We start from the raw sequence: 26,380 nt of genomic DNA on the forward strand, positions 1-26,380 counted from the left end.
TAAAAGGAAAGAGAAGTGTTTTGTTTTTTGTATTCACAGGTAAACTCAGCAAAGAATACTGGACTTATGGATTCCTGTAGAAGAATGAATAGCTACCCTGAGGACCATCAAACAAACAGTATCTCACTGTGTGGTATCAAAGTCTAAATCTCTCTATTTTGTTTTTTCATAGTACCCTTTTATCTTTATTTCTTCACATACCTCAGTCCCCATTCATTTAACTGAAGCTGGCTTTGGAGTTGGATTGGCTCTCCTACTCTAAACTCAAGCATATTATTTAAATACGATTCAGAATTTCTGTATTATATCAAAGAGCCATTGATATAAGACAGAAGAAATAAAATGAGGGACTGTTATCTATGGATTTCTTTTTCTGAACAGTCTAATTCCCTCCAGGTTTTCCATCTTCCCTATTGTCACCTCTTCTGTATGCATACATATGAAAGTTAAAATATTTCTTTGTTAACATTAATGTTTGAGTTTTTCAGAGAACAAGGGCTTTCCTGACAGCAATCTTCAACTGCTTCCGAAAGAGAATAAGGATCCACTTCCTTGACTTCACCTGATTCGACTGGAGGCATCTGAACTGCCCCACATCATTGACTCCACCTGACAAGCACTATCCTGAAACTGGCTTGAAACTACATCACTCTACACAACTCTAGATCAAGAAACTAAAACGGCACATCTTCTACAATCTGGCCAGAGCTTCAGATGAGAGCTTCAATCAACACTAGAGCCCCAGTCAGGAACTTCAATCAAGCATCTCCTGCCATACTGAGACTGTCTGATCTACTGAGATTTTGTTATACTAACATTTTCTTTTCACAGGTCCCCATGAGATTATCATCGCCCCATCTCAGCAGGAAGTAGTTTTGAGAATTACACGCCCCCCTCTCCCTACTATTGATATTATAAGATAGTTTACACCTGTTAGTGTTAGTTTTCAATTATTTTAGAGTTGGGATTGGAAGGAGGTGTTCATATTTGGGTGTTTCTTTCAGATAAGTTTAGGTTTAGATAGAATAGATGTTTGATACATTTTGTTCGTGGACACAAGTTAGTTGTCCTTTTTTAGACTAAAAGGGGAATTGTAGGAGGAAGTCTGATGCTGCCATTAAACATGTGACTTACTAGAGGCGCATACAGATGAGGTAATAAAAGGGCGGTTTACCACACCGCTAACCACACCCACTTTAGGCAGGACTAAAGACGTATACGGCGGGACGTAAAGACGTATACGTACGTAGGCGGAACTACGTCACTAGCCAGGCCCACTTTTGGGCATGGCTAGTGGCGTTACGGGGGGAAGGCATAAAAGACAGCACACAGGACGTCTCGGTCTCTTTTCCTGGAGTTTGGCATCCGGTTCGGAGCTGAAACTGCTTGGCTCATATGGGTTTGGTATCTCGTGAGTAATTTCTACATTAAATACTTAGCTTTACTGTCAGTAATTGTGTGTCGCGTATTGTTACAGCGTCCCCTAAAGCCAACAAGTGATAAACCTTGGATCTTATTTCCCTACTACTTCCTTCCAAAAAGATAGAGACCCATGGATAAAACATTCTGCATTGACCTGAGAGTCCACATGCACATGTGTTCAAATATGCACACATCACCCACATGCGCAATACATGAAATTCTAGACAACAGAACATTTAATGTTTTTGTATCTTCATGAGTCAACAGTGTGAAAATGCTATATGAACCAAAGTGATATAGAGATTCTGCACAATTCCCCTGAAAGTTCCAATGACATTCTTCCAAGAACTAGAAGATCCTAAACTGGATATGGTGATGGATGTCTCTCATCCCAAAATTCTGAAAACCATGTCTTTGAGGACAGTCTGGCATAGTTAGTCCCAGGTCATTCATAGCTACACAGTGAGACTCAAAGACAAAAAGTAGGTGCTATCTCACTGAGCTATACCACTAGAACTACTTTTTCCCTTTATGTGGGGACTAGATCTTTCCCATTTGTCCAGGTAAGGTTTCTGGATATAGTGCTGGCTGTCCTGGAACTCACTATTCTCTCAGCAGGCATTGGAGATCTGTCTGTCTCCACCTCCTAAGTGCTGAGATTGAAGGCATGTGCCACCAAGTGTGCCTTATTTATTTAATTGCAACTGTGTCACATGTGATCCAGGCTGGCCCCTTACTCCAAAGTTATGACCTTGTCTTCTTGATGCATCTGCTGAAGCCTCCAAAGTGGTAGTATTACTTATGTGTACCTTCTCATGGCCTTTGGAAGTTAATGTTGTTTGAATGAAGTATTACTCCATCGCCCAGGCTTGTATGAAATCTCTAGGTATTCCAAGATGGCCAAAAAACCAAGGAAATTGTCCTCACTCATCTTCCCATGGGTTGAAATTATGGCTCTGTGCCTGAAATTTTTCTCATTTCATGGCTTTGATGAGTAATGTCATAAAAATTATTACTCAGAGTAAAATCCTTCCCTTCTATATCATTTCTCATTCCTATTGATTATTGAGTAATATTCTTTATTTCCAAAGTGGATGATGTTAGTAAAATGCGGCCAGGTTTCCAAAATTCACAGATTCCCTCAGAGGTCTCTGTAGGACTCCTGTATGCTAGAGGGTCATTGATCGTCATTATTGGGAACAGGACCTGGTCGAGCAACTGCCAGAGCAGCATATACACTGGGCTCCTCTGAGGCTTCTCCTTCCTGGGAGGGAGGAGGTGCAGCTGTCCCCTGTCTGAGTGACCTGCTGCACAGCTGGGCATAGACCACATCGTGTGGCTCCTCGAATTCAACAGCCTGGAGTGGGAGAGAGTGAGAGGAAGGTATATGCTTGCCTTGCAGGATGCTGAAAGACCAGGGAGTACAAGACTAACCTGAGTGTCTGTCTCTCTGTCCTCTTCTGCTTGTTCGTCTTTTGTTTCTGGGATTTCTCTTGACATGACAGAAGGTTGGACAGCTTCTGCCCTCCTTAGCCTGGAGTCTTTCATCTGGTCATATGTCTCTCCCTGGGAATCTTCTGCAGATGTTCTCTGTAGCTGGAAAAAGTGAGGGACAGATAATGTCACCTGATGGTTGAAGTCCTTTTGTGTATATGTTTGTCTGATTGGTATTAATAAAACACTGTAGGCCAATAGGGAAACATGATAGGTGGGACTAGGAGTCGAGGAGGATTCTGGGAAATGTAGTCAAGAGAGGGGTCACCATGTGATCTCTTAGAGGAAAGGATGCATCAGGATGGTGTCCTCAAAGAGATAAAACCTTATAAAAATATATATTAGTAATTACGGGTCAATATTTAAGTCAGAGATAGTCAATGCGAATATGGCAAAAGGCCAACAGCTTCATAGTTAATATAGTGTCTCATGTGTTATTTGGGGACTAAAGCAGTAATGGAGCCCAGGTGACTGTTGGGAAGAAAGATTGTTACGGTCACTCTGTGACTTTCTTCTGGCTAGTTTTCCATGGCATGGCTTGAGTGACCCATTTAGATGACAGCATCCCTGATGGGATCTTCTGGGGCCTCCTTCCTACAGTTCTGGCCTCTTATCCTGACACTCTAAACCATGCTGTCTTGGCGGTACCCACATAGTCCATCTTCCCCAAAACCCATATCTGGGGTCTAATGTGATGGCTCTGTAGTTAAGAGCACTGACTGTTATGGCAGAGGACCCAGGTTTGCTTCCCAGAACACTCATGATGACCTACATTCATCTGTAATTCTAGTTCCAGGGCATCTGAGACTGTCTTGTGGTCTCCTAGAACATCATATAGCCATGTGGTACAGAGAGAAAGTACAGGCAAAACACCACTCCCCACAATAAACTACAGAACCACACGTGTTTCTGCCCAAGTTCCTTTGGTTCCTGCCTGCAGTTGCTATTCTGTTAGATGTTTCTGTGGGTTTCTCCATCAGGTCTGCCCCCTCAGATGACAACCAGACAGATGACAAGGAACTACAAAGCAGACAGTAGTGATGAGACCCATGATCCCAGGAAACCCAGGACAGAGTGAGGCCACTGCACACAGGAGCCAGGTGGTTGGAGAATGGAGGGGTCAGCTATGGATGTTTTTGAGGGCCAAGCGAAGGAGAATGAAGAAGGCTGTCTGGAATAAAATGGGCCCTAAGTTCTTAGCACTGCAATTGGGACAGGGACCTCACCGAAGTTTCCAGCTTGACCTCATCCTCAGGTTTCATGTCCTCCACTGAAGCATCTGTTATAGCAGAAAAAACAGAATGTCTCCTAGGGATGTCTCAGACCTTCAGTTTCCTGCCTTACTCAAGCGGGGACAGAGAACCAGGGTGTGTTGTGATATCCCTGTGTTCATAGTGTGAGTTCAGACACAAATAGCAAAGACATCAGAATCTCTTCACCACCCCTGCAATGCTGAGACCTCAGACTCCACCCCAGGACCCTCATTGTCTCACAAAGGCTTTCTTCCTGGATGGCAGCCGCTGGGTTGGATCTGGAAAGACAAGGAGTTGTTGGTTGGCAGTGAGTTGTGTCAGGAAGGTGGGGTCTATGTTCCTGGCCACGAGTTACCTCTTCTTGCGGCCTCTCTCTCTGGTTACTGGCTCTGCGTCTCCTGCAGGAAGTTGCAATTCTGTCCCTTTCTGGGCTGCAAAACAGATGAGTCTCAGCTAGTGGAGGTGGGGCCACCCCCAGGCATTTGCATGGAAGGAAGGTAGGAAACTTTGCAACAGGGGTGAGTGAGCAAATGTCCCAGGACATGGTAAATGTTACAGAACCCCTGATGTCACACAGCTTCTGAGATAACATGCTTTCTGATCTGAGACATGAAAGTATTTCTAGACTCCACAGCCCCAGTTTGAGGAACCCATTCCCACCTGAGACCTAGGTCATCCACACTGGGCTCACCATCCTTCCTGAACTTTCTCTGATGCCTTCGCCGGAGAAGGAGAAAGATGAGGATGGAGAGTAACAGCAGGAATGCCACAGAGACTCCAATCAGAGCCTTCAAGTACATTTGCAGACCTGAGGTACAAGGGACACCATGAGGAGGGACATCATGATGCTTATCTAAGCACCTACTGTGTGATGGAATCATGGTACACTCATCATCTCCCATCCTCACAATCATGCAACAAGCAATTGTCTCTTCTTCTATCCCCACAGTTCACCTGCCTCAGATCACCTGACTGGAAGCGGCAGAGCTGGGAGTTGAACACAGGGACTCTGACTTCCACCTCTTTTCTCTCCACCTGAGCTGAGCCTCAGGAGCTGGAGGGAAGGAGCAGGAATGATCTGCCATGCTCCTATGTCCCATCCTTGGCCATGTCACCACCAAGGTGGGACAATCCTGCTGCAGACTCAGGCTCTGCAGGCTTCCTATGTTAGTAGAGGTGTCATCCAAAGCCAGCAGTGACAGAAATTTTCCCATGTGGGAGAGGCCTCTTCCATTATACTCAGAGAAGCAGCAGCCATGTCAGATTGGGAAGTACTTGTGCAAGTCAGCATCTACAGAAGCAGCTGTATCAAGCTCATAACGAGCTATTGCCCATCTGGTTACCACATCCAACAGGGTCTTTACATATCCTTCTGGGGCCTGACTCAATGCAGGTGAGAAAAGTGTCCTCAGGACCTCAGAAACAGGTGGAGAGCTGAGTGCCTGGGATCCCTGCTCTCTGCCTTATGCACCTGCCCCATATTCCAGACTGAGAGAAAACAACTCTTGACACAATCTTCAGAATTGATACCTCTATGATCTGTGCTTCTGGGGTCTCTGTTTCCATAACACACTCACAGACTAGGTGACAGAGCAATGATGACTTGGTGGGCTCAGGTGAGGCAGCCTGTTGTGCAGTCTACTCTCTCCACTGAGGTGCCTGATACTTACCAGCTGTTGGCAAGGGCCTTGGGGGTGGTGGGCTGGAGGCCCCAATGTGTCCTAGGAAACAGAAGAGTATGGGGTGAGGATGAGATGCTAACTCAGGGGCCTTCCTCTGCTGTCTGTCCTACATCTGCTCTGTACTACATCTGCCTTGTAACCTTCCCAAGATCCTCATGCTGTCTACCCCCAAACTATATTGCAATAGAGGATGGAGTGGACATTCCTTGAGGGACCCTGCTGGCATCCCCTTCTCTGTGAGGGAAAGAGCCTTCTGACTAACCCTTCCTATTGTCTCCTTAATCTCACAAAGGCAAGGGCACCTCTTGGTTTTGGATTGTATGTCACTTTGAGAGTTCAGGGTCACCTCACCTGAGACAGAGAGCTCCACAGGGGCACTGGCGTGTGACAACAGGTAGGGAGAGGAATGTCGAGAACTGTAGCATCTGTAGGTGCCTGAGAGGGCAGTGGTCACAGGACTCATGGAGAATTCTGCCTGGAACTTCCAGTTTTGGGACTTGGCTTTTATTCTTTGGGGTTGGTCTGTTGCTCCCTCCTTGGACAGAATGAAAGTGTCTGATGTGTATATTGACTGACACAGCAGGGTCACATTGTCTCCAGACTGTACTGCTGAGCTTGGCTTCACTGAGATGGAAGGAGTGAAAGAAAACTGTCCTAAAGAGAACAGAGGTAATGAGAAGCTGCCTTCAATGTTCTGAGCTGAGACTTCACAAGGATGGGCTGAGATCCTGGGACTCTGTCTTATCTCTGCCTTACTGTCTCCCCTGCTCCCTGTCTCTCTGACTGTTCTCCAACATGATCGCTGTCCCTCATCCCAGTCATCAGTGCTTAGGTCCCCAGTGAGTGCTTATGCAGAGCTTAGGTACCACTTCGAATTTATTTAGTTCCTCACCTGTGATCAGGATATCCAGGGGGATCACTGGAAGCTGACCACTCAGAGGAGAGGTTGTGTGCACCATAGCATCTGTATTGACCTCCAGTAGAGTGGCTCACAGAGCCCAGGGTGAAGTTGGCCAAGGAGAGGCCAGCATGGGTTCTCTGGCCATAGAGCTGGGTGATGTCTGTTTCTCCCACCTTGTACAGAACAAATCTGTCATAGTTGATGTCAGAGAAACACTGCAGGGTGAGGCTCTTCCCAGGGTCCAGGATATAGCCTTGGTGAGTCAGTAAGGTCGGCTTCAAGGACAGGCCTAGAGGGAAGGTGACAGGCTAGTGATTGAGGAGCTGGATTTAGCAAGCACTTATTCCCACTAATAATGCCCTGCACATGTCACTGGCTTCCCCAGAAATGGGGCTCTGGCTTAGCAACCAGGCTTTAACTCTTAACTACCCAGTGGGACAGGTCCATAGCAAAGGACTTAGGGTGTCAAAGCATGATTGTTCAGTGATGGGGCTGACTCACCTGAGATGTGTATTTCCAGGGGCTCACTGGGTACTGACCACAGCTGTGGCCTTTGCTGGTAGTAACCATAGCATCGGAATGTCCCTGTGTGGTTGGGTGTGACATGATCTATGGAGAACAAGGCTTGGTACTGCCCAATACTGTGATTGTACTGTGAGTTCAGGGAGCTGAGGAACTTCTGATCTTCCTTGGTGACAATGAACTTGTCATATCTATCCTGTGAGACACACATGAGAGTCATGTTCCCTCCTGAGGTCACCACGGTGCTGGTCAGTGCTGTCAGGCGTGGTTTATTGTCATAGAGTCCTAGGACAGAAGGAGCAGCCTGTTACATGGGCTCATTCAGTCACAGTGCTGTCCAGGGCTAGGCTTTGGGAGGGAACACTCCTGAGAGCAGAGCCTGGGGCTGAGACTCTGTGTGTCCCCTCACCTGTCACCACCAGATCCAGGGTGTCACTGCGCTCTGACCAGCCTGCTGAGCTGTAGCAGTAACAGCGATATTGCCCCCCACTGTAGTCTGCAACAGAAGGAATGGAGAACGTGGACTTGTTTCCAGACTTCTTTTGGGTCTGTGTACCCCAGGATTGTTGGCTTCCCTCCTTATGCAGAAAGCACATTTCTGCATCCTGGGTCCCCTGACATGAGATGTTCATGGGGCTTCCTGAGGCGACCACAGTGCCTGACTCAGCCTTGATGGTGGGTTTGTGGAGGGTCCCTGAAAGGAAATAGGAGAGAAGGAAGTAGGTCTATTTAAAAGTGACACAGGACAGAGAAAGTCACAGTTGCAGGAGGCACTTTTTTTTCTATGTAATTTGTTCTCCTTTCAGACAATATATCCTGGCAGCAGCCCCCTCACTTGCCCTCTCCCTGAGATCCGCCTCTCCTCTGTTTCCCTTCAGAACAGTTCAGGGTTTCCCCGGATATTAATGGAACATGACATAACAACATGCAGTAATATTCAAAACCTCTCCTATTAAGACTGGAGAAGGCAACCCAGTAGGAGGAAAAATGTCCCCCGTGTAGGCAAGAGAGTCAGAGACTTCCAGACTCCTATTGCTATGAGTCTAACAAAAAGGCTAGTCTGGCTGTGGGTGTGCATGCCTTTAATCCTAGTACACAGGAGCCAAGCACAGGAAGATATGCGTGAGTTCAAGGCCAGCCTGGTCTACAGAGTGAGGTCAAGACACAGTGAACCTCAGAAAACAAAAATAAAAAGAACCCAGGGTAAATCAGCACAGCATGTGTGCAGAGGGCTTAGGGAAAACCCATGCCTGTGCCTTGATTGCTGCTTTAGTCTCTGGGAGCCCTCATGGTCCCGCTGAGTTGATCCTGAGTTCTGTGTTCTCCTGGTGTCCTGAGGGCTGTGTGGCACTTCCTTTCTGTCTGAGTTCTTGTAGATGTTATTTAATCTGATCCAGAGTAACAGAGGGATCCATGAAGATTCCTGTCTGTCCTGGACCTCCTAGACTCTGCTGTCACTGTGTCCCCTGGATTCTGTATACTGTGTCCCTCTGTCTACCACGATCTGTGTCTCTGGTCTCAGGAGCCCTGGCTCCTCTCTCCTCTCTCTCTCACACACACACACACACACACACACACACACACACACACACACACACACACACACACACACACTGAGACCACCCTCAGCACCTGTGTCATTTCAACATCATTCTAGGGAAAGGCTGGGGTTCCTCACCTGAGAACAGGAGCTCCAGGGGGTCACTAGGTTCTGACCACACCAGTGGTTGGTTATTGTCAAAGCTGTAACATCTGAATGTCCACCTTTGGTTGGAGGTCACAGGACCCACATGGCCCAGGGCATAGTACTGCTGAGTGTTATGGTCATACTTTGAGTCCAGTGTCCAGGATTGCTTCTGTGGTCCTTCCTTAGTCAGAATGAACTTGTGATACCATTGATTTGATTCACACCGCAGGTTGACTTTCCCTCCTTCAGTCACCACAGGGCTTGGCTGGGCTGAGAGTCTGGGTTTACTGTAGGCCCCTTGTAGAGAAGGAGGAATCAGTTTAGTGTCCTCAAAGAACTCATTATCCTCCAGGGATGGGAGGAGGAGTCATCCCTGTGCACAGAACCACTTCTTGACAGTGAAGCCTGATGCTGTGGACTCTGTGAGTCCTCTCACCTGTCACCACCAGCTTCAGGGAATTACTCTGCTGTGACCATCCTCCATAGGTCCAATATTGACAGGTATATTGCCCTGCTTCTTGAGAGCTTATTTTTGAGATGGAGAATTCAGCCTTGTTCTTAGGATTTGGAGGAATCTGTTGGAGCCTGGATTTTCCATTTTTGTACAGACGGTATTCTTGGGCTCCTGTGGTCCCCTTACATAAGAATGTCACTGTAGTCTGTACAGAGACCACAGAGTCTGGCTGTACACTGAGGATAGGTTTGAGAGTTCCTGCAAGGAAAAGATCAGCTAGGACGCAGGGCAAACCCTCAGATTGCAGCACCTGACACCAACCCTCCTTCCTGCCCCAGGGTCAGCACTCATGTGCTGGTTTCCATCCTCCCTGCCCAGCCTGGCTCCCGGAATGATGAGAAGTGATGCCAGGACATCTGCAGACACTCACTCACTCACCTGCCATCCCTGGTGTCCCATGTCGCAGACTCAGTCCTGGAAGAGAGTTCCCTGTGAGAGGTTTGTCCCTGAATCTTGAGAAGGTCCTCCCCTCTGCAGAACCTCCTGAGAGCCTGGGGTTTCCCAACTGAGCAGTGCTGGGCTGTGGGGCAGCATCAATCCCAGAGCACAGCGTCCCCTCCCCCTCACCACATCTCACCCAGACAGAGCAGAGCTGTGAAGGTGAAGGTCATGGCATCTCCTCCTGGAGGCTGCAGCTGTGCTTGTGGACAGAGCTACAGAGACTGTCTAAGGGACAGGAGACACAGGGTGTGGCCTCTGGAGGCAGTGCCCTCCCTATGACAGGGTTGTACTTCAGCAGCCTCACAGGAAGGGGAACTGCCCTCCTCAGGCACCAGGCTCTGACTTCCCCAAGACTGTGTCTAGGTCAAGCAGTAGACTCCATGGATATTTAATGCCTGTCATTCCCCAAATCTCATCAGTGTCTGTCTCATGTATCCTCTTTTCAGGACAAAATGGTAGCACAAATGAGTGAATATTACGCATAAGAAATACAAGTTTTCATGTTGGCTTGCTTTATTCCTTTACACATTTTTTATGTGAAATACCTCCTCATATACAAGATTTCTGTGAAGGATCTCACTGTCCACATCTGCATGCAACAAAACGTGTAAACCACTTCCTCATAGTCTCCTTGTTGGGTAACAAGTTTGCACTAAGGACTGGAGAGGTGGTTCAGAGGTTAAGAGCTCTGGCTGCTCTTCCAGAAGTTGCTATTTCCCAGCAACCACATGGTGGCTCACAACTATTTGTAATGAGATATGGTTCCCTCTTCTGCTGGGCAGGTGTACATCCAGGTGAAACACTATAAATAAAAATAAACACATTTTAAAAAGCCAAACCAACCACATGTACACTACTTTTTCTGTTTTTTTAATGTGTGTAATTTCTGTACAAATTTAAATGATACTTATTTAGTAATTTGCACTTACTTCTTTAAATTACACTTATTTAATAATAATAAATTACATTTACTTTTTCTTTATCCATATACATTTGCATATGTCACAGCACATGCAAGGAGGTCAGAGGATAAGATTTTTTTCCTGATTTTTTTCAATTTAAATTAGAAACAAGTTTACTTCACATGTAATCCCAGGTCCCTGTCCTTCCCTTCCTCTCCTGCCTCCCTTCAACCCTCTCCAAACCCCACTCCACTCTCAAGGAGCGTGAGGCCCTTAATGGGGGATCTCCAAAATCTGTCATATGATCCATGGCATGGCTTGGGCCCTCCCCCATTTGTCCAGGTGGAGACATCATCCCTCCACATGGAATGGAGTCCCAAAGTCCAACTGGATGAGAGGGATAACTCCTGAAGTATTGCCCGAGGTCCCAAAGAATGCTGAGGCCTCCTCACTGACACCCACGTTCAGGAGGTCTGGATCAGTCCCATGCTGGCCTCTCAGCTATCAGTCTGGGGTCTATGAGCTAACATTTGTTCAGGTCAGCTCTTTCTGTGGTTTTCACCCACCATGTCTTAACCCCTTTGCTCATCACTCCTCCCCCTCTGCAACTGGGTTCCAAGAGTTCAGTGCAGTGTTTAGCTGTGGGTGTCTGCCTCTGCTTCCATCAGGCACTGGATGAAGGCTGTAGGATGACATACAAGGAAGTCATCAATCTCGTTATTAGGGAAGGGCACTTAAGGTGGCCTCTCCACTATTGGTTAGCTTGCCAGCTGGTGTCATCCTTGTTGGCCTCTGGACATCTCACTAGTGCCAGATCTTTCTTTAAACTTATAATGGCTCCTTCTCTTATGGTAGCTCTCATCCTTCTCTCCTTTATTCTTTCCCGACTCAAATTTTCTGCTCCCCCATGTCCTCCTCTCCCCTCCTCTTCACCCCTCTCTTTCTCCCTGCTTCTTCACCCTTCCCCAATGCTCCCAGTCTCCTCAGAAGATTCCGTCCTGTTCCCCTTCTCTAGGTTACCATTAATATCGCTCTTAGGGTCCTCCCTGTTTCCCAGACTCTCTAGCTATTGGATTATAGGCGGGAAATCCCCAGATTCATGCCTACATTCCATATATTATTGAGTACATACCATGCTTGTCTTTATGTGAGTGGGTTACCTCACTCAGGATGATTTCTTTTAGTGCCATCCATTTGCCAGCAAATTTGAAGATTCCATTGTTTTCTTTTTTTCTGCTGAATAGTACTCCATTCTGTAAAAGTACCACATTTTCTCTATCCAGTCCTCAGTTGAGGGGCATCTAGGCTGCTTCCAGGTTCTGGCATTACAAATAATAGTGCTATGAACATAGTGGAACTGACATCCTTATTGTATAAATGTGCATCTTTTGGGTATATGCCTAAGAGTGGAATTTCTGGGTCTTGTTCCATTTTCCTGAGGAATCTCCTTACTGATTTCCAAAGTGGTTGTATTTGTTGGCACTGCTACCGGCAGTGGAGGAGTGTTCTCCTTTCTCCACATCCCTTCCACAATAAACTGTAATTGGTGTTTTTGATTTTAGCCATTCTGACAGGAGTGAGATTATATCTCAGAGTTGTTTTGATTTGCATTTACATGATGGCTAGGGATGTTGAGCACTTTCTTAAGTGTCTGTCAGCCATTTTAGACTCCTGAGAATTCTCTATTTAGTTCTGTACCCCACATTTTAATTGAATTATTTGGTGTTGTGGAGACTAGTTTCTTGAGTTCTTTGTAAGTTTTGGAAGCTTCCCTTTGCAGGAACCAGAGACTATTACAGAAATCTACAGGTGGTCAACTTGCAGAGAAAAACTGATTGCGGTTTGTTCAGTGTCAACTGCTCCCTCCCGAACACCACTTCCGCACCTAAGGCTCAAGGAACAGTGAAGAATCAGAGATAGGAAGATTGTAAGTGCCAGAAGACCCAGAAATAACCTTTTCTGGGAGATCATGTCACCTACGAATTGCAGGGAAGCTAAATCCATGACACTCCAACAATCTATCTGCCTAAAAAGGACCTGAGCTAGGATAGCTCCAGTAGATATGCGATGGAGCAGGAGGAACTATCACAGGGCACCTCCCCTAGACAAAGAAGAACAGGCAACTAAGGAATGTTGGGAGAAAGAATCAATCTTTCCCAGGGATGGCCTTCTGTTTACCATTCAACACTGACTGGTGAGCCCTGAAATCATGACCAAAGAAACAACATGAAATGGAATGAGTAGATTGTGTTTAGAGGCCATCAATTTGAGAGGGACTTGGTAGTGTTTGGAGGGAGGAGAGTAGACGGGTACAGTATAATTATATTTAACTTTTGAAATGTTTCTATTCTTAGGTTTTATTCAAATTTGATAAAACAGTTCACATATAAACTGAAATTTGCAATGAAAGATATTGTAAGATATGTGGTCATACAGAATGGTAAAAAAATGACAACAAAAACCTCTTCCTGATCTTAGATGAAACACTGCTAAGTAGAAGTGTATGTGCTTGAGATGTGTGTTTTGATGAGTTTATAATCACCTACCATATGAATTCACTGTCACAGTCAATCTAACGTGCCCATCAACATAGTTTTCATTCCTTCTGCTCACTTATTTCTTGCAGCAAAAGGATGTAACATGCATACTCTCTTCTGATGGATTTTATATTGGTAACGTAGTGCTTTTTTTACAGAAAGGGAAGGGTGCTGATTACAGGGGACATGGTGCTGCTATATAGAAGGATGGGAACTGCAAAATTTGCACACCATGGTTTCGGTAGTTCATAGAACTTTCAATGATGGTATTGGAGCATCAGGGTTATTTTCTCCAGAGGGACAGAGGGCAGGGAAAAGGGACAAAGACAGGAGATGGAGGACAACGGAGAAAGAGGTGATAGCTAGGGAAAGGGGAAAGTGATGTTTGTCCTGGGGAAGGAGGACTGCTTCTGGATGGAGGAGACAGATTGTGGCATCTAGAAAAGTGGGTAGTTTATAAAGCTACAAGAGGAAACCTCATGTTTAATTTTAATTTGGCATGTTAATTAAGTGAGTCAAGGGGGGTTTTGATTACTGGATTTTTAATACTTCGATAGCTGGACCTTGACAGTCAGCCTCAGGAGGAGGGATTATCCAGATAAGGGAATGGAATGGACCTTGCTAGCCTGCTTTAACAATGTAATTTAACAGGTTTAACAAGGCAGAGGGAAATGGGGAGAAGACCAAGGCCTATCAGAGCCCTAGTGTCCCTTCATTCCCACTTTTTGTTTTATTATTGGGTGGCCAGGTGTTGGGTAAGTGGGTACAATTCTCTCTGACTGCTTCCTGTTGGTGCTGGGGTGGCATAGTTGTTATGGGACCCAAGGAAGCCGGGTACCATGTTGTTTGAGACTTGGAAAAGCAGGCTTTGTAGGTTGATGTTCAGGTTCTCTCTGATTTGTCCTGGAATTTTTGGAGCAGTCTGCAATTTGTTTGAAATCTGTTGTGACAGGTAGAGTAGGTACAGATGTGTAGTTAAGGAGTTTGGGAAAGCACTGTTCTTGGATGTGTATTTGAAACCATTAGGTTTAACTGCTTAAAGTCATATTCAGCAGATATCTGAAGAGTTTCAGGAGAAAGTATCTACTAAGTGTATCTGATAAATAGGAAGCTAAATAAGGTTGTTTCTGTAACCATGAATGTAGTAAAGCTTTGTCATTACAGAATATTAGTGTTTGTTTTGAATGACTGAGTTTTAGCTCTAGGCAGTGTAAGGACAGGAAAGGGTCACTAAGTTGGGGATGTGGCCAGGACCCTGGAGGAAGGATGTATGAGATAAGAAGGGTCATAAAGTAATTAAAAGTGTAGAATTTGGCTTTAGGAAGGGAGGATGGAGGAGTCTGTGGCAGACAAGAGGACTAGTGTGCTGGGAGCATGGGTGGGGAATTGATTTTGGGACAGGAGGGCGCTGCTATTCCGAGTAACTGCAATGAGGCAGAGGCTGGTCTTTTCGGGGTAGTATCAGGAGGACAGAGGGTGGGAGATGAAATTTTGCTGAAGGGAAGTTTTGGAAATATAGAACGGAGTTAACATATAAGAGATCTTGGGATCCTGTGTTTGTGTAAGCCTCAGGAGGAGTTTCAGAACAGGAAAGGGTTAGACCGGGAAGGTGGCAGGAAAAAGTTGTGTCTGCCCTTGACCACAGAGGCTGCCATGGAGCAAGGGACAAGGAGCTATGGATGTCCTGGGAAAGGACATTGGCAGGGCCTGCAGCAGATGGTGATGCTGGATTTGTTTGGGTTACAGGTTCTTAAGGAGTGTTGGAGGGGTTGCCAGAGGAAGGCAGAGAGCGGGAATCTGAAAAGGACAGCGGTGGGGTTTCAGAGAAAGAAAAGCACGGGCTGTTGTTAACAGCTGTAAGCAACAAGATTTTTTGTAATCAGCAAAGATAGATGCAACCGGGGGGATGGGTGCATGAGTGTGGGGGATGTGGTGGTTGTTTCTGGGACCCTTAGAGTGTGAGGAGAGCTAGGGGTAACTCTGGAGCTTGGGGGAAGGGAGCAGAGGCCACACAGCTACAGAGGAAGTGTCTGGCTTGGTCTGAGAGGTTTTAGGCCACAGAGGTGTAGAGAATGGCTTTTCCTTGGTAACAACATAGCAGGGGCTGTATGTCGGGGGTGGGGCGGGGCAGGACTGGCTGCCTCAAATGGGTTCCTTTCCCTTCACAAAGTTTCACAAAAATAGTAGCTGAAACTTCCCCAGCCATGTCAGTCCAAAACCTCAGTATCTCCTTACATGAGAGGACCAGGACAGCTCAGGACCTCCGAAGACATTAGAGATAATGTCCTAGACTAAATATTTAGCAGGGAACATACCCTGTCATGTAAGAGCAATGACAGATATGAGAAACATGGGTTTGTTCTATGAATCAAGGTTGGTTTAAGAATTTCAAGCATCCACCTGATATGTTCCATCCAGAAAAAGTTAAAGGGAAATATGTTATGGAGGGTGAGAATGTGATGAAATTTAAGATGCCTTTATAAATATTAAAGCTGGGACCAGTGCTCATGCATTGCAAATGGATTTACAAAGAATCTGTCTAAAATATTCTTCTGTTGCATAAAGGGACATATTTTCTATGCCATATGTGTACTGCACATTGCCCTAGAACAATTCATAAAGGTATAAAGATGACAAGGCTAGTAATAGTGGTGACGGCCACAATTCAATTAAGCTGTTGTAACTATTAAGCATAGTGTAAGAAAAAATGCCTTTATTTACAAACAGCTTAATATTATAATTAGAAAATCTGCAGGCAACTTTTAACAGGAAGATAATGCATGTATCAAAGCCACTAGAAGTACAACACATGAAAACTTAATTAAAAAGAAGCACTGGGAAGATCTTATTGTCTGAGCCATTTGTGAACACCAGAAGCACACCATGAGAATGGAAAAGCCCTAGTCTACTAGAGAAGGGTCAGGAGCTTCTCCACCTCATTTCCAGGTGATGTCCACTGTGGCTGCAAGAAAGGCAGATTTTTAAAGTCACTGACAACCCAGGAGGGTTCAGGAAGTTGTCGTGAGCTAAGAAGCCTTCACAAACACCGCACAAGGCCTTCAGCCCCAGAGATTTCTCATGATTTACACCAAGACCATCTGAAATCTGCATCCACGGGGAAATAGACAGGAAATCACTCAAGGTCCCTAACAGACACACACACAAAGTACCCAAACGGGGAATCACACAAACACTGGAAAATCCCCATTTGAAGACCCAGGCACATATATCCTACCCAAGTTGAGACTGAGCCTAGACAGAGAGGCTCTTTCTTCCCACCATGAGCAGCAAGAACTGTCCTCGGGTGGTTGGACACCAGTGGACACCACGTAGATTTCATTCAGCTGTGGTTTCAGTGACTGTAATTATTGGAGAATAAACCATGAATAATGTGTCCTGGAGGCAATGATTGGAGGATAAATATGCAATCAGGTTTCTTTTTAAAACATTTAAAAAAATTTAAATTAAAAGCTATCTTATTTTCCATATCAATCCTCGTTCCCTCTCCCTTCCAACTTCCCATGTCCCCACCAACACACCCTCATCTCACCCCCATCTCCTTCCCCAGAGAGTCCATGGTGTATCTATCACATCATTTGGGTCAGGGCCCAGGCCCACCTCCATGTATCTAGGCTGAGAGAATATCGCACCATTGTGAATGGACCCCCAAAATTTATTCATGCACTAGGGATAAATACTCTTTCCACTGGCAGAAGCCCCATAGATGGCCCAGGCCTCCTGTCATCCATGTACTGAGGTTTGGTTTGATCCTTCGCTAGTTTCCCAGCTTTCTAACTGTGGTCCATGAACTCCCATTTGTTCAGGTCAGCTCTTTCTATGGGTTTCCCCAGCATGGTCTTGATCCCTTTGCTCATCAATCCTCCCTCTCTACAACTGGATTCCAGGTGTTCAGCTCAGTGTTTAGCTGTGGATCGCTGCTTCTGCTTCCATAAGCTACTGGATTAAGGCTCTAGGATGGTTCTTAAGGTAGTCATCAGTCTCATTATAGAGGAAGCTCAGCAGAAAAAGACAATGGAATCTTGAAATTTTCAGGCAAATGGATAGAACTAGAAGAAAATATCTTGAGTGAGGTAACACAGTCATAGAAAGACCAACCTGGTATGCACTCCCTCATATGTGGATATTAGACATAAAGCAAGGATAATCAGCCTACAATCTACACCTTGAGAGAAGCTAGGAAACAAGGAGGACCCTAAGAGAGACATGTTCCCCCTGAGAAGGGGAAAGGGACAACAGCTCCTGAAGAAAGTGGGAGGATGGGGAGGGGGAAGGAAGTAGGAGAAAGAGGAGGGGAGAAGAGCAGGGGGAGGAGAACACGAAGCATCAGGACGATTGAGTCTGGGGATGAACAGAGGAGAGAAAGACATGGGATACCTTATTATAGGGAGCCATCATAGGCTTAAAGAGAAATCTGGCACTAGGGAAACATCCAGAGATCCGTATGAATGACCACAACTAAGAATTGAAGCGATAGTGGAGAGGGTCCCTTAAATGCAATCAGGTTTCTGGTGCTTTGCTTTATCACTAAGTTGCTTCTGCTGTGGTTGAACACCTGGGGTGTGGCACCATAGAAGGCACATGGGAGGCCATCTGTTAGAGGCCAACTCTGAAGGACACAAGCCCGTTCCACATTTTTAAGTCACTTCAGCAGTGGCCTAAGCTGGGATCTCCCCTGACATAGGACACTTCCAGAACCTGATTCTGCATTGGGGCTGTCCCTTCTTACAAAGTCACAGAGTTTGTGAAAAGGCCTAGACCAGAGTCATAGCAGGGAATTCAGGCTAGTTCCGTCTAGTTCATGGGATTCATCTTTGGTGTAAGGTGCAATGTCAGAAGTTAGATTCCCTCCCTTCAAACCCCAGATTTGCCACTTCCACCAGGTGATCTGGCTTTCTGTGGGAGGAATGAACCCTTATTTTATGATTGTAACAAGGGCAGGTAATGAGTGCAGAGACCCAGCAGCACAGGTGTTGCACACAGTAGGTATTCAAGCAGGTAGCATGGTTCCTTATTCATGATGTTACCTTTCCCTAGGAGTTGAAAGGCACCTGAAGGTTCTCTTTGTGATAGCTGTGACTTTACTTCTGTTGCTTTTTCTTCTCAACCTCCTCCTTCTCCAATGTAAGCATCAAGATAAATGCAGGAAAAAGGATGAGCGGGTTTAAACATAGGTGAAAAGGGTCTCAGAAGTTGGTGGATTTCCCTATGTTCCATCTAATCAGGGACCAGGTCACTAAGACCAGGGAAACCATCCAGACGGGGACAGATGAACTTAAAAAGCAATTGTGTAAAATCTGAAATGAAAAAATGTGGTCTCAGTAGCTGTACAGATGTCAAGTATTCTGTATAATTTTCTATCTACTGGAACTTATCCCATGAGATGTAAATGTCCTCTTTTTTTCTTTGTAGATGCCTGGGCTTAAGGGAACTGCATCATTTTATCTAACAATGTTCCCTGTCTTTCAGTCCAGAGAGAGACCATTAGTTTACAACTACTTGCAGAACAAGTGACTAGGGACAGAGGTACTCAGAAGAGGTAACTCCAGACCATAGATACAACTCACACCTGCCTGACAGGGTTCACTTCCAGAAAACATCATTTTGTCTCCACAGATTGATTTCAGCTCCTGCTATCCATGAAGCAAACCTGTGCAAGAGAAAGAAAATCCTGGAGAGAGAGAGATGTCCAAGGTCTCAGTTCACAGGGCTACTGGAGAGGTTCTGGGGACCAAACTCTGAGGAAACAAACCTTCCCTGTGGACCCAGGATGTCACCACAGACCTGGGCTTTTCTTCCCATCTTATGCTTCACACACAGCCTGAGGATGATGGGGATCTTGACCAATGGATGAAGTCCCTGTCTCCATCTGTAGTTAGAAGACTTGGAGTCCAAATTTGCCTAGAGGACCTTTTATTGTTCTCTCTTGTGGTTTAGCAACATCCAGAGTTAACCCCTGCCTTCTGCAAGCACCTGCCTCCTGTGTGCTGTGGCCTCACTCTTCTGGTTTTCCCTGGACCACATTGCTCCTCCTTACTTGCCATTTCTGGCTTCTTGGCATCTGTCTGTTTGTTACCATGCTCCTGGGAATCTCAGAAGATCACATGTGTAAATGAGGTCAGATGCTCCCAATACCTCTGTTCACTCACTCACCCAGCTGTCATAAGAAACAGCGTCTAGACCAGGCTCTCTTCAGGGGTTACAGTTAGAGCAAAGAGCAAACTCACTAGCTATGAAGAGACAACATGGCAATAAATGCACAATGTATGCAGTACAAAGCAGAGCAAGGGGTAGAGTACTTACGGCAATGAACACCCTGTGAACCACGAGGCATGACTGAAATGTGCCATCTGAGGGGAAGAGGGACTGTAAAGGTCCACAGAGACATCTAAAAGACCTGGACCTGCAGCCAAGGGACACAGCAGGGGCAAAGACCTGCAGCAGGAAGGTGGTGTGTGATTGGAGAGAAGACAGCAAGGTTAAGAACATCCGGATTAAAGGTCCCATGGTAGGGGTTACCAAGACCCAACAGGAAAAACAGGAAGCAGACTGTAAGCTGGTCAGTGTGTTGACTGTAGGTGCAGCCATACCCCTTCTCTTCTGCGACCACCTTTCCTGCCTCTTCCTCTCCATTCCAGCTTTAAACCCCACTCCCTAGGAAATAGCCAACCATAATGTAGTTCACTCTGTATGGAGACAAAGAAGATGAAGATTGTAAAAGTTCTGTTCTATATACTTGACTCCCTGGATCTGAGGACCAATCCCACAGAGAGTGTGCTAGAACATAATAAAGGGTGCTTCATGATAAAGATCACCTGGGTCCTATTTCTCTCTTCATAAATTCTGCACCATTTCTTGGGGTTTCCTTCCACAGATAGTAAACATATCTCTCTCTCTCTCTCTCTCTTTCTCTCTTTCTCTCTTTCTCTCTCTCTCTCTCTCTCTCTCTCTCTCTCTCTCTCTCTCTGTGTGTGTGTGTGTGTGTGTGATGTAGGACAGTGGATTCACCTGGTGGCAGTAGACTCAACAATACATAAGTCTTCCTGGCATCCTCAGGCAAGAACCACAGAAGCACAACAGATCTCAGTCTCAGGAGTCAGTTCAGGGCTGATGCCTATCTGATTGCTGAGAACATACATTTATTTTAGCTTTGGTCAGACTACCTAAAAGGGTAGAAGTTCAGTTCCATCCCTTTCTAGAACCCCAAAAGCCTTTAGTAGTCTCATGTGTAGGGGTAACGCAGAGCTCTACAGACTCCAGGGTGTGGATGGAATGGTAAACATTGAATGTGTACAAGTAAATAGGGTGGGTGATAGGCAACTACTAACTGCAGATCAAGAGTCTACATCCCTCTATTTTGTGTTGTTGTCATCTTGTAGGAGGAGCAAATGGATACAAGACAAAGTAAACTCACTCCCTAGAAAACATAGTGAGACAAAAAATGGTTATTTGGGAGATTATGTTATTATTATGTCTCCTTGAAATATTCTGGACAGGCAAAATAATAGATTGGCCATAATTTTGGTGGGATGGTCCTCCGAGGGATCATCCAATAGTAATTTTTGCTGTTGTGATAAAACACCATGGTCAAGTATACTTTGGGAAGGAAAGGGTTTATTGAGTCTTACAACTTGTAGCCCACCATCCAGGGACATCAGGGAGGAACTAAAGGCAGGAACTTGGAGGCAGGCGCTGAAGTGGAGACCTGATAAAGTGTCGCTTGCTGGCTTCCTCCTCTCTTCTCGCTCAGTTCGTTTTCTTACACAACTCATGCTTGATGACCCAGTGCTGGCAGCTGTCACTGTGAGCTGCCTCCTCCCACACCAGCTATCTATCGAGAAAATACCCTACAGACTTTCCAGATGCTAATCCGGTGGGGGCAATTTTTCTCAGTTGGGATTCCCTCTTCCCAATACACTAGCTTGTGTCAAGTCGACATAAAGCTGTCCAGCAAGGAAGTAGTAGAGCGTCCAAAGAATAAAGTGTTCAAGCCTATGTGGGGATGCAGGGTATCCTGACCAGTTTCTTCCACATTGGCCTGGAGAGATATCATGAACCTACAGTGGTTAAGTCAGTAGCTTCTTCAAAATGCAGACCAGAATGAAAGAAGCCTTAATGGACAATAAGAAAAAGCCCCATAATGGTCCTAGAAATGCTAAAGGATCAGATGAAAAAGTATTGGAGTTAGACATTATGTAAGGGATGCTAAAATTACACTTTGTAACTCCCCAGTTGGTCACACATATTAAAAGGGTGAGGAAAAAACACCCTTCCTGACTAAAGGGAAGGAAGCTGAAAGAGTTATTGAGAGAGGCCCCAAAGGTCTGTGTAAGGAGAAACAAAGAAAAACACATGCAGAAGACTAATTGTTCGCAATCGTAAACCAGACTAATGAGGGTGGACAAGGATCTGGGAAATAAAGGTCCAAATGCAAGGAAAGCAAATGCTAGAAATGCAGAGAAAAGGAATGTTTCCCATCTAAATTGAGATCTCCAATGTGTGTCATTTCATTCAGGGCAGGGCCTAGGCCCTCCCCCAAGATTCCACGATGAGACAGCATTCTCATTGTGGGATTAGCACTCAAAGTTCATTTGTATGCCAGGGATATATACTAATCTACTGCCCAAGCCCAATAGATTGTCCAGGCCACCTCACTGACACTCACATTCAGGGGGTCTGGGTCAGTCCCATGCTGACCTCCCAGCCATCAATCTGGAGTCCATGATCTCCCCCTTGTTCAGGTCAGCTGTCTCTGTGGGTTTCAACCACCCAGTCTTGACCCCTTTGCTCATCACTCCTCCCTCTCTGCAACTGTGTTCCAGGAGTTCAGTTCAGTGTTTAGCTGCGGGTGTCTGTCTCTGCTTCCATCAGCTACTGGATGAAGGTTCTAGGATGTCATACAAGGTAGTCGTCAATCTCATTATCAGGGATAGGCAATTAAGTTGGTCTCTCCTATTGCTTAGTCAACTGAGAAAGAGAACTACAGATCAGTTGTGGTCCTCATGACTATTGATGAGGATTAAAAGATACTGATAAATGTCTTTTGTCATCTAATCCTGCCACCATGGGGTTAACTGGGGAGCTGTCTGGCTCTGTTTGTTCTTCCATTTCTCCATTTTTTATTGCTGGAAGATTCCCTCACATTTATGTCATCTTGGTAGTGTGACACACCTCTTTCTCCATACACTTTGTTTCTAACTACAGGGATGAAAACAAAACAAAAACAAAAGCAGAGACATGAAAGTCCAAAGGGGAAAAGTTTACAGGAGACTTACGACAACAGTAACAGCAAAAGCGTGTGGGGAAAGGGACTGGACTTTTAGCTCAGTGGGTAATAGGACTCGTTGTTCTAACAGATATCTAAGGTTCAACTTCCACAACCTACGTGGTGGTTCACAGCCATCCATAATTCCAGTTCCTGGAGATCTGATGCCCTCTTCTGTAAAGACATACATGAAGACAAAACACATAAAAAGTGAAATGAGTAAATCTAATTGTAAATTATCTTAAAATCGTGGTCATTAGAAGTATGTGGGCACACCTCTTCTGATGTGTAATCCAGTATATTGAGTGAAGTGACTCAGACTCAGAAACACAAATACCATGTGATCTTTCCCATCAGATGCTCCTTGCCCCAAATCTTAAGAACTAAGTGTACTCCTTACCCATCATCAAGGAAAATTCTTTTTGCAGCAGCAGAAGACCATTATAGAAAACCACAACAAAACAAGTTGCAGAGGTGTGCAGCCCGGTCCCATTGGTTAAAAACCCAACACAGTTCCCACACTTGAGCACAGGGAGCATTGCAAAAGAGGTGTCAGAAAGTTTTCAAGAGCCAGTGGATAAGGGAATTTTCTGTGAGATTTTGTCTCCTACTCATGCTCAGAGTTATCCCCGTAAAGTTTCACCAAGATGACCATCTAAACCTGAGCAGAACAAGCACAATAACAGTGGACATAGGAAAGTGAGGAGGGAAAGACAGTGAGGCTTCAGCTCTACACAGAGACCTAAAGACAACTATGAGATGCCGAGAATGGTAGAAACAGTCTTTCCAGGAATGAGCTGGTGACCAAATGGTTACCCAATGCCAAATGGTCTTCCTTAAAACTCACATATAAGTGATAGTATAGAGACTAGGCAGGATGTATTTAGGAATATGTATGTATATGCATGTACATATATGAGTTGTTAACCAGTCTAAGATTGCCAACTAAGACATATAGAACTTCTGGCCACAGGACCAAGCTAATTAGAACAGTTACACAGCCAGTTCCTAGAAACCTTAGAGTTGCCCTTAACAAGGAATAAACCTCCCCTATCATGCTCAACCCCAGAGGCTAAACCCACGAGGCACAGTTACCAAGGCAACCTTTCTTGCACCTTTTGCACCCTGCCAAGCATCCTCCTTCTCTTGTCTTCTAACATCCAGCCTTCCTTGCAGCTACATGCCAACTACCCCCAATACCTACCCCCTCCAAACCTGCTCAACCGACTACATAGCTAGCCCAGCAAAAAGTAAAATTGCCACTTGATCGCATCCTGTCTTGTGGTCTTTTCTCTCCCGCCTCCTGTTCCAATATTTTCATTCATCACAGGTCTCCGCTCCACGTTTGGTCCCAGCTGGACCAAGGCATATATGCATGCTACAACATTTTTATTTTTTCTTAAATTGAAAATAGGCTTTTATGCAATGTATTCTGACTACGGTTCCTTATCCCTAATCTCCTTCAATGTCCTCCTGTTAAGAGAAGCTTTTTCTTTGAGAAAAGCCTTTCCGCCAGCCTGGTTCTAGACCCGCATCAGTCCCAAATAAACACACAGGAGGCTATATTAGTTATGAAGCTGTTGGCCTTACTTGTTTCTTACTGGCTAGCTTTGACTTAAGTAATTACCCCATAAGTGTTAATCTAAGTATGTCTCTTACCGGAGAAAATTCCGGGCCTCCTCCTTTCCCAAGTAACATATCCTTATACTTAAATTTTGAAGTCAAGGCATTTTCAAAAGATATAAGTTGAATTAATTCAGCAGCATTTATAATCAAGTGTACTTTAGCATTTGTTCCTTCCTTAGCAATGAAAAAACTGAAAAACACAATAGAGTACAGTATCCAGACTCTCTGTGTATTTTCCATCTTTACCTGGCTTATTTATTTATCTATTATTACTTTATTTAGTTTACTTTTATTTATTTTTCTCTGAGACAGGGTTTCTCTTTGGAAATCCACCTGCCTCTGCCTCTGGAGTAAATCTTACCGGCGTGTGCCACCACAACGCCAGCTTTTGTATTTATTTACCACTTTGTCATTTCATTTTCTCTTTCAGTCTCACGTATATTTTTAAACACACTGTAAACCTTTAGAGGCTTTCCTTTATCCAAGTCTGACTTTACAGTAAATCTTTATGTTTTTCTGGCCATGTGTCTTATCTGTAAAACCGCGGCAGTTTAAACTGCCTTTTTTTCAAGCGTGATTGCAGCTTACCGCCTCAGTCCATGCTGACATCCAGCAAAAGCTGTCACTTCCAGCTGTACGTACACACCTTTCAATCGTTAGCAGAGTCTCTTAAAAGAACCTTGTTGGTTTTTTTTCTGGGCATTACATCTCGAACTCTCCTGTGTTTCTCCTTCCCAGAATCCTCCTGGACTCCTAGCCCCACCTATCTAGATTCCTATTGGCCAGCAGTAATTTATTGACATATACACAGAACTTCCCCAACATCCTCTTATCTGCTCTTTCATCCAAATCCCCACCCTTTGTTTCTCTTGTCAAAAAAAAAACACAAGTATAAAATAATTACAAGACAGAACAAAATCAAACAAGTAGGACAAACAAGTTAATAAAAACAAGGGTCAAAGTATTCATCGCTAGTGCATGAATGGACTTTGGGAGCCCATTCCCCATAGGGGGATACTCTCTCAGCCTAGAATCATGGGGGAGGGCCTGGGCCCTGTCCCAAATGATGTGACAGACTTTTATGATCGCCAATGGAAGGCCTCACCAAGGAGCAGAAGTGGGATGGGTGTTTGGTGGCATGGGAGGATGTGAGGGAGGGGGAACCGGGATGCTGGTGTAGAATAAGATTGTTTCTAGACTTGCTGCTCTGAAAGCTGTCTTTGCATTGTTCCTGGTCCTGCTCTCTGCTCACTGCAGCCACCCTCTGCCCCCTCCTCCATTGGGGCGGGCTCTGGCAGCTTTTTCTCCAGAGTCCTGGACCTTCTTTCCTCACTTGCTGCAGCATCAGATACCTGCGTGCTCCCCCCTCCATGTCAGAGGTGGCCCTCGACACCAGCTCCGAGGTCACCACCAAGGACCTGAAGGAGAAGAAGGAAGTTGTGGAGGAGGCAGTGAATGGAAGAGACGCACATGCCAACGGGAATGCTCAAAATGAGGGAAATGGGGAGCGGGAGGCTGACGATGAGGTAGATGAAGAGGAGGAATCAGATGGGGAGAAAGAGGAGGAAGGGGAAGAAGGAAACGGTGAGGAAGAGGATGGAAAGGAAGATAAGGAAGCTGAGGCTCCTACGTGCAGGAAGGTGGCTGAAGATGATGACGATGGTGATGTTGACACCGAGAAGCAGAAGACCGTGAGGATGGCTAGACAGCAGGAAGGAAAAGCTGAACTTGAGGCCACCGTGACCTCTTCACCCTCCACTTCCCGTCTCAGAATCTAAATGTGGTCACCTTCGAATATGGGAGCAGGCGCCACCTGCGCGTAGTGGGCAGTGTCACCCACCGATGACACGTGCTCTCCAGCACCCCACCAAAACCACAACATGAATTTGCAACAGGGGAGGAAAAAAAGAACCAAAACTTTCAAGGCCCTGCTATTTTTCTTAAAAACACTCTAAAAGGAAAATTTGTTTGTATTTTTTGTTTACATTTTTGTACATAATGTTAAGGAGTCAGTCATTTTTAACAGTAACGGGTGACCAAACGAGCCTTCAGAGTGTTCTCTGTCTTACTTCTAACGTTACTTGTGGTTTGACCATATTAATTATAATCTCAAAGT

The 26,380-nt window shown here is 45.4% G+C and overlaps 1 protein-coding gene, 1 long non-coding RNA gene and 1 pseudogene across 2 annotated transcripts; 2 read left to right on the top strand and 1 right to left on the bottom strand.

Annotated features, from left to right (window-relative positions):
- Positions 1-1,640: 1,640 nt before the first annotated feature.
- LOC101824744 lies at positions 1,641-10,183 on the bottom strand (annotated as a pseudogene).
- Positions 10,184-12,529: 2,346 nt separating this feature from the next.
- Positions 12,530-20,177, top strand: LOC121135356. The gene is made up of 2 exons (XR_005872497.1): positions 12,530-12,745; positions 18,990-20,177. It is a non-coding gene; the product is annotated as an uncharacterized LOC121135356 (long non-coding RNA).
- Positions 20,178-25,634: 5,457 nt separating this feature from the next.
- On the top strand, positions 25,635-26,110 carry LOC106022332 (prothymosin alpha-like). Its single transcript, XM_040733832.1, has 2 exons — positions 25,635-25,955; positions 26,036-26,110. The coding sequence occupies exons 1-2, from the start codon at positions 25,635-25,637 to the stop codon at positions 26,108-26,110; spliced, it is 396 nt and encodes a 131-aa protein (XP_040589766.1).
- The last annotated feature ends 270 nt before the right edge of the window (positions 26,111-26,380 follow it).

Source organism: Mesocricetus auratus, unplaced genomic scaffold (assembly GCF_017639785.1).
Source record: "Mesocricetus auratus isolate SY011 unplaced genomic scaffold, BCM_Maur_2.0 Super-Scaffold_100037, whole genome shotgun sequence".
Classification (NCBI taxonomy): Eukaryota; Metazoa; Chordata; class Mammalia; order Rodentia; family Cricetidae; genus Mesocricetus; species Mesocricetus auratus.

Coding starts and splice junctions, on each gene's coding strand:
- LOC106022332 (XM_040733832.1), top strand. CDS start 25,635: ATGTCAGAGGTGGCCCTCGACACCAGCTCCGAGGTCACCACCAAGGAC. Junction 25,956..26,035: donor ACACCGAGAAGCAGAAGACC/GTGAGGATGGCT, acceptor TTCCCGTCTCAG/AATCTAAATGTGGTCACCTT.